This window comes from Balaenoptera physalus (assembly GCF_965194825.1).
Source record: "Balaenoptera physalus genome assembly, chromosome: 10".
In the NCBI taxonomy this organism is placed as follows: Eukaryota; Metazoa; Chordata; class Mammalia; order Artiodactyla; family Balaenopteridae; genus Balaenoptera; species Balaenoptera physalus.
Window position 1 is genome coordinate 101,702,742 of NC_138889.1, and position 12,970 is coordinate 101,715,711.

At 51.7% G+C, this 12,970-nt stretch overlaps 1 protein-coding gene and 1 pseudogene across 4 annotated transcripts; both read right to left on the bottom strand.

Annotated features, from left to right (window-relative positions):
* Positions 1-253: 253 nt before the first annotated feature.
* On the bottom strand, positions 254-4,975 carry LOC309636495 (proteoglycan 3-like). 3 transcript variants are annotated; one of them, XM_082409630.1, is made up of 4 exons: positions 3,777-4,975; positions 3,024-3,331; positions 2,204-2,335; positions 254-1,379 (listed from the first exon to the last, which is right to left on the bottom strand). In XM_082409630.1, exons 1-4 carry the CDS (start codon positions 3,835-3,837, stop codon positions 1,119-1,121), a joined length of 762 nt encoding a protein of 253 aa, XP_082265756.1. In that variant the 5' UTR covers positions 3,838-4,975; the 3' UTR covers positions 254-1,118. The 3 variants fall into 3 exon arrangements, with proteins under 3 accessions (XP_082265756.1, XP_082265757.1, XP_082265755.1); XM_082409631.1 differs by lacking the exon at positions 3,777-4,975 and having other exon boundaries at positions 254-468; positions 1,274-1,379; positions 3,024-3,654; XM_082409629.1 differs by lacking the exon at positions 3,777-4,975 and having other exon boundaries at positions 3,024-3,654.
* A 2-nt stretch (positions 4,976-4,977) lies between these two features.
* LOC309667851 (bone marrow proteoglycan pseudogene) lies at positions 4,978-11,811 on the bottom strand (annotated as a pseudogene). The gene is made up of 3 exons: positions 10,949-11,811; positions 10,370-10,668; positions 4,978-9,950 (listed from the first exon to the last, which is right to left on the bottom strand). The product of its transcript is annotated as a bone marrow proteoglycan pseudogene (transcript).
* Positions 11,812-12,970: the final 1,159 nt, after the last annotated feature.

The window sequence follows — 12,970 nt, forward strand, 5'->3', positions numbered from 1 at the left end:
ACCCCCTCACCAAAGGAGTTCTTCCTCCCAGAACCTGAGGGAGCTGGGGCGCGCGGGCTGGAATCCTCGGAGCCGGAACGAGAAGGACCGCCGCCTGGTACACGCTCCGCCCCCAGGTGGCGCTGCAGACACACCCCGGCGCCCCGCCCCCCGCCCCCCCCCCCCCACATCTGGCGCGCTACTCCAACACCTTTTACTTTCCCACCCCACTCCCCACGAAACCGGAGTGAATGCTTCCAGGATCTTCCAACCCAGAGTCCAACTCCTCTAAAGTGCTCAATGAAGAAACAAGAGTCACGAGATGCTGTGGGAAGTCTGGCTTTATGATCCGGAGAGGCTGGGGACAAGTGCCAAGGGTAGGACAGAGGCCACCAGGAGGGCGTGAAGGGAGGATCTCCGTGCCTCTGGCTTAGAAGGAGCAGACGAAGGGCAGACGGCTTCCGCATCGAGCTCGTTGCCAGTGACCCCCTAGCGGTAGAGAGCACAGTGATGTCAGCTGCCCACCTGAGTGTGGCCTGTGCTCCCTCCTCCCCTCCTCAGGCACCTCATATGTCATCTTTGCCTGCCGTCGTCATGATCCGATGGCCACAGGTTTCCCACACATCCGGACTAGCCATTGATCTCTTCCCTTGCAGAGGCAATGTGCTAAGTGCTTTATATGGACTATCGTTTAATCCTCACAATGACTCTCCAAGAGGTCGGTGCTATCATCACTCCCGTTTCACAGATGAGGAAACTGAGGCTTAGTGGGAGTGATAACTTGCCTGTGTCTCAGCTGGCAAGTGGCACAGCTGGGATGTGAATCTCGGCCATCTTACTCCAACCCGTATGGTCCAGCCACTGTAATAGGTTCCCTCACATCTGGCAGCCATGCTGTTCAAAGCTGGCAAATTATGTCAGCCATCCTTAATTCCCACATCTTCACCTCATCCCTCATCCACACCTTGCATTCACATCTGTTCCCCCCATCTGTCCCATACTCACTCCTTGTGGCCATCATACCAGAGGAAGGAAAGGAGTCCCCAGGCCCTGAGCCTAGCTTTGCCTGGGAGGATGGAGAGCCCCCATCTCTCCCCTGTACCGGGAGCCTCATCACCTAGGCTTGCTCTGAGGAATCCCTACATCTCAGCCCTCCTCACAGACGGGGACATTGGTTTTCCGGTTGGAGGGAGGGTGTGGGTTTGGGGAGGTGTGTTCAGGCAGCTCAAAGGGATCTGTGTGGGAGTCCACCTTGCCACCCCTTCCCCTTGTCCTGGTGCCCGGCCCCCCTCACCTCTGATGCCCAGAGCCACACAGCGGCCTCTCCCATTCCTAGGTTGCCCTGGGGCCCAGTATCCAAAATTCCATCTACTGCCATCCGTCCAGGAAAATCTGTTGCCCTGGAATTAGAGAAGAGAGAGGCCGGGTCAGAGGGCGGAGGTCCGCAGAGACAGACAGATTCTGGGTCTCCAGAAAGCCCACTGAGTATCCCTTCCCGAACACTGTATATATAATCTCCTCTCACTGCCCACCTGGCTAGTATACCATTGAGACCCATCCCTGAGGGTTCGCAGGCAATGACAATGGAAGAGCAAACATCACTTCCAGCTATCACACAGAGGCTTCTCAAACTTCACTGGGCACACAGATCTCCTAGGGATCTAGTGAAAAATGCAGATTCTGATTCAGGAGGTCTGGGGCGGGGCCCAAGATCGTGCATGTCTAATGAGCTAATGATGTTGATACTGCCGGTCCGTGGACCACACTTGAGTAGCAAATATAATGGCACTTATTTGTCCACAGTCCCAAAGCCACTCTGAGAGAAGGACCCCACTTTAGAGATGAGGAAACTGAAATTTGGAGGCAGTCATTCAGCTAGTAAGGGACCAAACTAGATATAGAATCTATCTCCTGACGCCAGGAGTGTGCTGGTAAACGTTTAACAACCAGCTTTGGGGGAAGGTGAGAGGCTAGAGGGAAGAAAGAAACTTGATTTGTAATAATTGTCAATTTCCTTGGTGTAAATACAGCCACCATGGCAGATTTCAAGCTACAAGCATGAAGCCACTGAACACGGAGTTAGGATGAGAAGCACTCAATCATCAGTTCTCCTAAGCCGGTATGAGCCAGCTTCAGCTGCCGGGACGAGGCTTGATGCCAGCAGGTGGTCCCTTGAGGCAATCAGAAAGACCTCCGTGTAACTGGGAGTTGGCCCCTTGCTTACCCTGCCCCTGACGAAGCCTCCAATCCAGACCTGTGCTTGGTTGATCCTACTGACCCAGCACTGGATGCGATAGTTGAAATTGTAGTTGTGGATGGAGACGAGATTGCCTCGGTAGCACTTCCTGCACGTATTCTGCAGAGAGAAGAGGTGGGGTAGAAAATTCACTGTTTTCTCTCAAGTCCCTGAGTCTCCAGGAGAGACCCCCTCATCCCTTTCCAAGTCAGAAATCAGGGATCTATTGCCCCCCTGAATCCCGTCTCTTGTTCCTTTATTTGGTGTCAGGAACTTCTTGCAGAAAAGAATAATAATACTCAGAATAACTACAGCCACCATTTATGGAGAGTTTACAATGACCCGGGGACTATTCTAAATACTTTCCATGTATTATTTAAATCCTCACCACAACTCTAAGAGGTGGTACCATACACCTCCATTTTACAAATGAAGATACAGGAGCCCTGAAAGGTGAAGTGACTTGCCCAAATAAAATGGCTGGTGACAAGCAAAGCCAGGATTGAGCACAGGCATATCTTATACCAAAGCGTTTTATCTAAACCAGTGGTTCTCAAAGTGCGGTCTCCCGGCCAACAATATCACCACCTGTGAATTTGTTATAAATGCAAACTCTTAAGCCCCAAACTTGCTAAATCAGAAACTGAGGAGATGGGGCCCAGAAATCTGTGTTTTAACAAGACTTCTAGGAGACTCTGATGCATACTAGGCTTGGAGAACCATTAGTCCAAATGATAGGGAACAGAAGGTTTTTCTCCACTCTTGTCTCCTCCACCTGGTCCCCCATAGTAGCCTCCCTGCCATTTACCTGAGCTTGCCTAAAGTTCTTCGGGGTCCGCACCAACAGGGTTCTGCAGGTCTTGCACCCAGGACTGCCTGGAAGTTGAATTGTGTCCTCTTCCTTAGGGCACTGCAAATCCTTGCCTAGGGCAGCTGGGTCTGACTCCATGGCCTCCTCATCCTCAAACGCATCTTGATAGCTGGAAGCCACAGCCTCCTCTTCCTCTGACTCAAGCACTCCATAATTCAGGGCCAGCTCTCCCTCCTGTTCCCCCGAACCTTCCAGATCCTGGCTCAGGTCAGCCTCTCTGCTGCCCAGATGGGAGGCATCGTTCTCTGGAAAGAAGAGGTAACCTGCCATCAGGCCGGGCTCTCTCTTCTTCCAGGACCACGGACAGCTCTGATGGCCCCACTCAAGCCTTCCTAGGGACGCCATCTGGAACCAAGACTGGACGGATCCCTTGGGGGTTGGGCAAGCCAGAATTCCTGCATCACACACCCAAATGCATGAGCACCTGGCGGACACCACATGTGGGGTATTTTGGGAGTGGGAGGAAGCACCTGTGAGAAGCCCTCATCTTCACAGGTGGGTGTTTTTCCTTGCAAAGGAGCCCTGACGGAAAGTTCAGGTCACAGCTCTGAGTCCAGGAGAAATCTAACTAGAGGTGGGCTGGGTCAGCTGAAGAGGGGAGGCTGTGGCCCTGGCCCACAAGAGCAAAAACAGATGCAGGGAAGAAGAGAAAAGAGAAAAATGGACGAGGAGGGAAAGGGGAGGACTTACCCAGATAAAGAGAAGAAACTGTCCCCAGCAGGAGAAGGGGCAGGAGCAGGGGGTATTTCATATCTTCTCAGTCTTGTGACAGGGACACAGCTTCACCTTCCCTCCTTGGGGACTTCTCACGTGTCTGCACGGCCCCTGACACACAGTGGAGATGCAGTGTTTGCTTAACTGGTGGATTAAAGGGCAAACTAGAGAGCTTCCTTCTCCCCCCGTGAACAGACCCTGAGCTGGAGAATCAAGAAAAGAACAGGGGGTTGTCAGCTCAAGTATGAAAGACCCTTTTTCCTGAGAGCTCCATCATTGCTCCCTGGGACAGCACTTAGCTCAGATGCTAGCTGCCATGGGAACAGGTCTGCTCACATTCAGGACCAATTTCACTCACACTGGGGGTGAAAGGGGAAGGATAGTGGCCATTATGGTCCTAAGGACAGGCCTCCAGGGTGTTTGCCATATAGGGTCTTGCTTCCCCCAGCCCTGGACCTCTCCTTCCCGGGCAGCCGAGGGAGCACTTACCTCCCCAGAGTCTGGAGCCTCCACTCTCAGTGCCTCTGGCTGCTGGGTCCCAGAGGCAACCCTTATACTGGGCTTCTGAGGAAGTGGGAAAAAGCCAGGACGATTGCCCCAGGCTTGGGCTGGGGGGCGGGACAGTGGAGCTGATAAGAGGTTAGCTCAGTCCTCCCACCCTTGGGCCCTGCTCTCTGCTGGGACTTCAGGGACCTGCCTCCTGCCATATGTAGGTGCCCAAACACCCTAGTATGCTCGAGAAAGCCCCAGATGACTACTGTCCAGGCATGATCATCAGCACCCCTAAAGGGTCCCAGTCTGAACAATACTCTTTAGCCCCAGGAGTGGCCTTCCTCCGGTCAATATTCCAGCAAATGAAGTGGAGAATCCCAGGGAGAGGGAGACCACAGGAGAGGAGGTGGAGATGAAGGGCAGCCTCAGCCCTCCCGAGCTCTTATCTAGACCAAGTACTTTATGCGCATTGCATCCTTGAATCCTTGAATCCTCACCTTCCTAACCTCAGTCCCATGAGACTGCATGACTGGCCCTGCGGCACAGATGTGAAAAATGAGATACAGAGAGGGAAAGTGACTTGCCAAGGTTATGCAGGAAGTGGGGGAACTGGTATTTCTAAGTCTTTGGGGCTCCCAACATTCTCTACCCACCCCATCTCTCTCTCTCTCTCTCTCTCTCTCTCTCTCTCTCTCTCTCCCACCCTCCCTCCTTCACTCTCTTCCTCTCTCTCACTCTCCTTCTCCCTCTCCATCTCTTTCTTATCTTTAATATGTGAAAAACTTATGCTCTTTCCTTTGTGCTGTGGCTCTAGATCAAGTTTCTCAACCCTTGCACTATTACTATTTGGAGTCAAATCATTCTTTGTTGAAGGTTGGGGGAGGGGCTGTCCTGTGTCTTGTAGAAAGTTTAGCAGCATCTCTGGGTCTCTACCCACTAGATGTCAATCGTGCCTCCCCAAATCATATCACTCAGAAATGTCTCCACACTTTTTCAAATGTCCTCTGGAAAGAAAAAGTACCCCTGTTGAGGAGCACTGATCTAGAACATGCTATTTTGTCCAACCTTGAGGCATATCTTTCTGGCGGGGAGGCAGCAGCTGGAATGGAAACCTTCACGCAGAGTCATTCAGATGCTCTGTGGGCCAGCCTCCCCGCACCACCCCGACTCCCCATCTCCCACCAGACCCTCTGTCACGACCAAGGTCAGGACTAAGGGCAAGAAGGCACTTGCCTCAGTTGCAAAACTTAAGGGGACACTAAAGGACTCAGTAGTCAAGGTAAACAAATATTTAATGTAATCTTTCTTAAAAATCAGAATCGATGTCAAGCTACCATGATGAACAAAACGTCAAAATATTAATCAATCAAGTTCCAGCCACATTCACTGCAATCCAAGGAGAGGCCAGCAAGTGCTGAGCCTTGATTTTGCCAGACATCACTGCCAAGAGCTCGTGGCCCTGTCAGGGTGGGTGACTCTGCTCTGTGATATCCTAGCTGGGCAGTGCATGTTTGTTCCTCGGATTCCAGCCCAGTCCTCCAGTGCTCAGGGCATCAGGGACACGTCACCCAGAGGGTGAAAAGGCCTGGATTCCTTCCACTCCTCTGCTCTCTCAGGGGACCTACAAGTGGAGAAGCATCTGAGAGGTCACTTCTGGGCCTGAATGCAGAATAACAGTATCAGCCATTATCTCCCTGGCCCAACGGGCAGAATAACGGTATCGGCCGTTATCTCCCTGGCCCAACAGACGCAACCCTCAGCTCATCTACCTGACTTGGGGGTTGATTGGCTAATTCCAGGGCCCAAAAACCTGGTCTCCAGAGTTCAAGCAGGAGACTTCCCTAGCTGGGGAGGGGTGAAAAGCTAGCTGCCCTCCCCATTATTCTCCCCAGTCCTGGGGCCCAGGCCAGGGGTCTCATTTCACTCAGCGGTTGGGATGACCAATAAGGTCAGCTCCTCCCGTTAGCCAGCACCACGATAAGCTTTACAAGCATTGTTTCATTGAAACGTCCCTGTATTGCACATTAGGAAACGGCATCTCAGAGAGCTTAAATAAGTTACCCAAGATTACACAACAAGTCAGAGACAGGCCTAAACCAAGACCTTTCGGCTCCTTAGCTACCCCACGCCTGCCTTCCCTCTACTTCCTCTGACTGGCCTCCCATCTCTCTGGCCTGCCCCTGCCCGGAGTTGACCTTGGGCAAAGACACCCCAGGGACTTCAGGGCCCTCCTCAGTCACCACGGTGATGTCTGATGTAAAACTGGAAATAACTTTTTTTTTTTTTGGCTGCGCCGTGCAGCATGCAGGATTTTAGTTCCCCGATCAGGGATTGAACCCACGCCCCTCGCAGTGGAAGCACGGAGTCTTAACCACTGGGCCGCCAGGGGAGTCCGGAAATGACATTTTTGAAGGTCCACCACAGTCCAAACACTATGCTTCATTAAGGCTTTCACATCCATTATCCTACTTACTTAATCTTTACAATCATCCTGCCAATTAGACACTGCCATCCCAGTCCGCAGACCTACCACAAAAGCTCAGAGAGGTGAAATAACTTGCCCAAGCCCACACAACTAGTTAGAAGTGGCATGTCTGACCCTAGTCTGTTTGACTCCTACATCCTTGCTTTCTTTGATTCACCCAAATGTGTTAGTCCCAGACTAGCCAACGGTGCCCACCTTTTCAGCATCCATGAAACGCCAACTCTCTGGCTTACTGTTTGCATCTATATTCATAGGGGTTTCAAACTCTGCCTCTCGTCTCAAATTTCCACCCAGCCCCACATTATGCAGAGGGCAGCATAGTGCGACGTATTGATAGAATGGAATCACCATTCCAGAGTCAGCCCCTCTGGGTCTCAGTTTTCCCATCCATAAACTGAGGCTAATGACAGGACCTACCTCGAATGAGATCAGCTCCAGTAAAGCCCTCAGAAGAGTACCTAGCACGTGGAGTTGCGGGTAGCCCTTGTCAGGAAACTGAGACTGAACTATGACCCTAATCAACAAGTAAGCACTGAGAGCTGGTTGAGCTCCCGCTCTGGGTACCGCATGATGCTGTAAGGAACGCTAGGGATACCATTGTAAAGACACGAGCTGAGTTTCCCAGAGCTTAGTTAGCACGATTTTGGACAGGAAAAATACCACACAAGCCCTTATTTGGGGACATAAGGCCAGTCCTCTTATTTCATTTAAAGCTTTTCTTGAGGATGCATCTTTAACATGCATCCTGTAATGTGCACTGTAGCGTGGACTGCTTGAGGCGTGGTCACGGAGGGAATGTACCCACGTAACCCAGGCCAGGTCAAGATACAGAATGTTACCAGGAGCCCAAATGCCTCCTTCATGCCCCCTTCTTGACATTAATCCCCCAAAGGAGACCTTTGTGGACCGGAAGTCACACTTCGGTCACAAACCACCGCCAACAGGAGAGATTTGTGAGGCATAAAACAAGGTCCCACCTGAGCACAAAGTCTCTTGGTACAGACCCTGGCACCTATTTAGTGCTTAATACATGAGGGGTTTTAAAAAAGAGGGGATGTGTGTATACGTATGACCGATTCACTTCGCTGTACAGCAGAAACTCACACACCGTTGTAAAGCAGCTATACTCCAATAAAGATCAATAAACAATGAAATGAGGGATTTTGTTACTCTTTATTAGTAGTACTGGAATAAAGAGAAGCAACGCCTCGCCACACCAGAATACAGAGTCCATGAGGGCAAGGAGGGAAAGTTCTGCTCCCACTGCATCCTCCACGGCACCCAGCACAGGGCTGAACTCGTAAGAGTGTGTCAGATTTCCACCGTCTCTGAAATCAAGAGAACAGCAGTTACAAAGGACCTCAGTGTGATTTCTGTCTTTTTCAACTTCCTGTGCAACCTTGAATAAGTAGCCTCTTCTGTCTGGGCCACCAGATAGAATGGAATCCCTGGGGCCATCTGTACTTCTGAGAATTTGTGGAGTCCTGGAGGAAAAGGGTTTCGGAGCACTGATGCCTTACTTTCTGCTCACCTTCCCATCAGGGGGAGGGTTCAGAATGCCTTCCTTCCTCACCTCTGATTGGGACTCCCTCATCTCCAGCTGGGTTGGAATCCAATGCCCCAAGATGAACCCAAGTGTAGATGAGTCTCTTGTGCCTCCCCTCTGTGCTCTGTCCCTATATGATCATGTCCTGGAAGCAGCCAACACTTCCAGACATGAAATCCTAATGGTTGAAAGAACATGCTCTGGAGATACTTGAATCACAGCACAGGTCACATTTAGATGTTCAGCCTTGGGTAAAAAAACAGGTCATAGCTTCTCTGAGCCTGGTTCTGTACAATGGGATAATAATTACTGATCAAACAAGGTCATCTTTGTAAGATGCCTGCCACAGCAGGGGGTACTTTGTGGGTGCACAGTAAGCGGTAACAATTAGTAGATGCTGTTGAGCTTGTATTACAAACATCTGTACCTTCCCAAATGGCAGGGGGCTGTGTCTTGTCATATTCCCAAACCTTACATAGAGTTGGACATATAGCAGTTTGTCCTATGTTGAGACTCCCCGGAAACAGACCCTGAGGCAAGGATTTGAGTGCAAGTAGTTTATATGGGAGGTACTGGGGCAGTAGTAGGGAAGAGGAGAGTTCATATGGGGGAGAGAAGACAGCCAATAAGACGTGCGTTATAAAGCCAGCTACCTCAGTGGATAACTGGAAGTTAATCCCACTGTGAAACCCTGGGAAGCAGTGCCCGATACCTGCCCCAGAATTATTCCACTTGAGGGGGCAAAGGACTGGGGTACTCATACACCCACTCCTGAGAGTTGTGGGCTGTTCCCAGGGACATGTTAATATCCTGGCACATTAAGGCAACCACAGTTTTTTGTGGGAGAGGGAGAAAAGGCCCTCAGACGTGGAGATGCAAACACAGTACACTGAGCGTTCACCTTGAAAATTTGGAGAGAGATGCGTGGGGTCCTGGCAGCACCTGCAATGCATGAGCCCAGTAATTGGGTGTCCTATGAAAAGAGCCACCTGAGCCCATTCCTCTGTCTCCAAGAGGGCCACACAGACCCCACCCCATGCTCCATCCTCCTTGGGAGTGATAACTTCTGTCCCTTTTTATGAAAGACAGTAGGGTGGGGAGGTGTGGTCCACATATGGCAGAAAGCTCATGGGTGGGGCTAAGCAGAGTAGATCAATGATTGGAAGAAAAAGAAATCAGTTTCAGGAAAACAGTTTTCTTGCTGGGGGCTGGAGGGGAGGGGATGGGAGGAGGCTAACCAGGAAGATTCAGCTCAGTAGGAACAGATGAACGGGAGACCCACGCCACAGTGAGCTTGACGCCACTGGCCTCCTGTGAAGACGCAACAGGAAGGGGTCTCAGTCTCTTGTTCTCCCCGACTCAGCCCCAGTAGGGCCTTCCCCACTCCCTACCCCACGCCTCAGTGGAGATGAGTCTGAAGAGCCAGGAGGCCTCTCCTTTGGAGGGTCTGGCCCTTCCTGGAGCCTCCTCCCTGCCAGGCCTTGCCATTATTCATCCCCACTCCCACCACCTCACCTCTGGTGCACGGGGTCACACATCTAGCAGCACTGCCCCAGGGCTGGCCAGTAGCCCAGTATGCAAAATTCCAGGGAGTGCCGTCAAGCCAGCGAAAGCGTGTGCAGCGACCCTAGGGGAGGCAAGAGGGAAAGAGGTGGGCTGGGACACGGGCAAAGGGAAAGCAGGTAGGCAGAGCTGGGACTATCTCTGCCTGACCCTCCCGCTGCCCGCCAGGCATTGGCCCTTAAAGGACTGCTGGACCACAATGGACACAGTCCTGGTCAACCGAAATGTAGATTCACAGTGATTGTCACCATCACATTCTATGCATTCCAGTGACACCCCCATCCTTCTGGCTCTAACAAGAGGTAGGGCAGGAGTTCCAACCCCATCCTACAGATGAGGAACAAGGCTCACGGTCTTGCCCAGGTCCTATAGACAGTCAGAGACCGAGCAGAACTCGCATCTAAACATCCTGATTCTAAATGCTTCACTGTTCCCGATGCCTAGGCAGCCCCCTTGTTGTCTCGCCCAGGTGTCCATCTATCCCCCGTTCTTCAGGGGATTGTAGAGGAGAAGCACAGACAAATCTGCAGCAAGTTGAACATGGGCTGGGGTCAGGAGGTGCTCCCCACTGAGAGCTGGGACCCCTCTTACCCAGCCGGTGACCTGGCCTCCGATCCAGACTTGGCCCTGGTTGATCTGTTTGACTAAGCACTGGATCTGGTAATTAAGGCTGCAGTTGTGGATGGAGATGAGTCTTCCCCGGTAGCACCTCTGGCAAGTTAACTGCAGGGCAGAATGAAAGAAGAAGAATGGAGTGCCCGTCCCACAGGAATTCACATCACCTTAGTCCTGTGTGTCTAAGTCTCCAAAACTCACCCTCCACCCCCCAGCCCCACAGACACTTGAAGGCTGGAGATTAAGATGCAACTTCTGTTTCCACATGACCCTCACCTCTTACCCCCAACACCTCTGCAGGTCTCAGCCTCTGCTAACACCCCCAGGGTCCTCAGGGCGGAAAATGACCAGCGACACAGAGGCTGGAGACACCTGCTCCCCATCCCCACCCTGGGCCTCAGCCTCAGCCACTGGCCACTCACCTGAGCATGAATAAAATTCAGGGGCTCCTCACCAGGAGGAAACGGCAGGTCTTGCATCCAGGGATGCCCTCCAGTTTTACTGCGTGCTCATCCTTAGGACACTGAAGGTCCCTGTCTACATCATCCAAGGCTGAGATGGACTCAACAGCCCCCTCTTCCCTGCGGGCATCTTCACTTCCAGAGCCCCATCTTCCTCTTCCTCTAGCAGCATCTACTCCTCCACAGGGACCTCCTTTGCCTCACTTTCTGGCACCTCCCCAACCTGAGGCAGGGTGTCATCCCACAAGGGGCTCTCGATGTTGGACATTTCAGTTCCTGGCAAGAAGAAAGGCCAAGTGTCCCTCCTTCACATCTTCCCCTGTTCCTCCCCAGAACCACGGACAGCTCCCTCCTGGCCCCAGGCATTTGCAAGCTGAGCCTTGGATAGAGAGGAACCAGGAACGGAGCCCACCCCACCCCAGGAGAAGCCAACCTCCCACATGAGGTCCTGGCGGTTAAGGGCATGAACTTAGAGTCAGGCAGTTTTGGGTTTTGTTCTGGTTCCATCATCTACTAGCTTTAGGTCTTCGTTTGTGATATGGGTATACCACACCACATACCTCATGGGGATGGTATGAGGATTAAAGGAGATAATACATAGAAAACGCTTAGCACAGTACACTCGGTGAACTCAAAGTAAAAGAAGTGATCATTTGATCATCGTTTGCATCTTGCAGAAAGGACAACACTGAGAACGTCACAGTAGAACCAAGACTGCAGACATGCAGACGCCCTGAGGAATCCCTTCAACTCCAGCTCTAGAGTCCCCACTCCTTTCTGTGCAGAGATCCTGAAATTGGGGATGGCCAGAGAGGAAGGTGGCTATGTGACTCTGACCCTATAAACTATAGAAAGGAGTCAAGTAGAGAAAGAAAGGCTGAAGGCCAAGGAGACTTACTCAGATGAAAAGCTGAAACTGTCCCAAGTAGAAGAGCCAGAAGTAGGGGGAGTTTCATTTTGGCTTTGTCCTGTAATGGAGAACACAGTTGGACACACACACACACACATACACAAGAGCCACACCATTAGGGGACCTTGAGAGGGAGGTGGAGAAAGAGAAAGCATGAATAGAAGTCAAGATGGGATGGAAAAGCTAGTGCTATGCCCAGCCCCTGATGCTCTAGGGCACTGAGACCTCTTTCTGAATAGAGTGAAGCAGACCATGAGCGGCAGCCAAGGCTGACTTTCCTGTGGGCTTGGATGGGAAGAAGGGAGTATTACCTTTCTTTGTTTGTACTTAATGGTCTCCTCAGAGTCTATGAAAAAAGAGAGGATCAAGACAAGATGATCGGGGCTTCCCTGGTGGCGCAGTGGTTGAGAGTCTGCCTGCCAATGCAGGGCACACGGGTTTGAGCCCTGGTCTGGGAAGATCCCACATGCCGCGGAGCGACTGGGCCCGTGAGCCACAACTGCTGAGCCTGCGCGTCTGGAGCCTGTGCTCCGCAACAAGAGAGGCCACGATAGTGAGGGGCCCGCGCACCGCGATGAAGAGTGGCCCCCCACTTGCCACAACTAGAGAAAGCCCTCGCACAGAAACGAAGACCCAACACTGCCATAAATAAATAAATAAATAAAATTTAAAAAAAAAAAAAAAAGACAAGATGATCGTTGGCCTTCTTAGGAACTCGCAGCTCTTGGAAAGCTTGTCTCCTCTTCAAAGCTCAGAAAGCCTCACACATGCTCACATCCTCCATGCTCTGCCTTCCCCAGCCAAGGAGACCTTTCACAGACCTCAAAAGAAACGTGATAGGCTGAGGCTGAGAAGTCCTGACCCTGCTGACACCTGAGAGCCACACACAGTCCCAGCCAGCCCTCTGGAACCTCTCAGCCTGAGTCAGGCGTCTCCCAAGAGATTGAACATTTACTTAGGACCAGCTCCACTGCAACAGGCAAGGCACTCACTAGCCCAGAGGTCTTCCTGGGTCCTGAGGCACATCCCAAACTCCATCCTTCTTCACTCCAGCTCACAATGATGTTTTATATAGGAGCTTTGTAGGAAGTTCTCCAG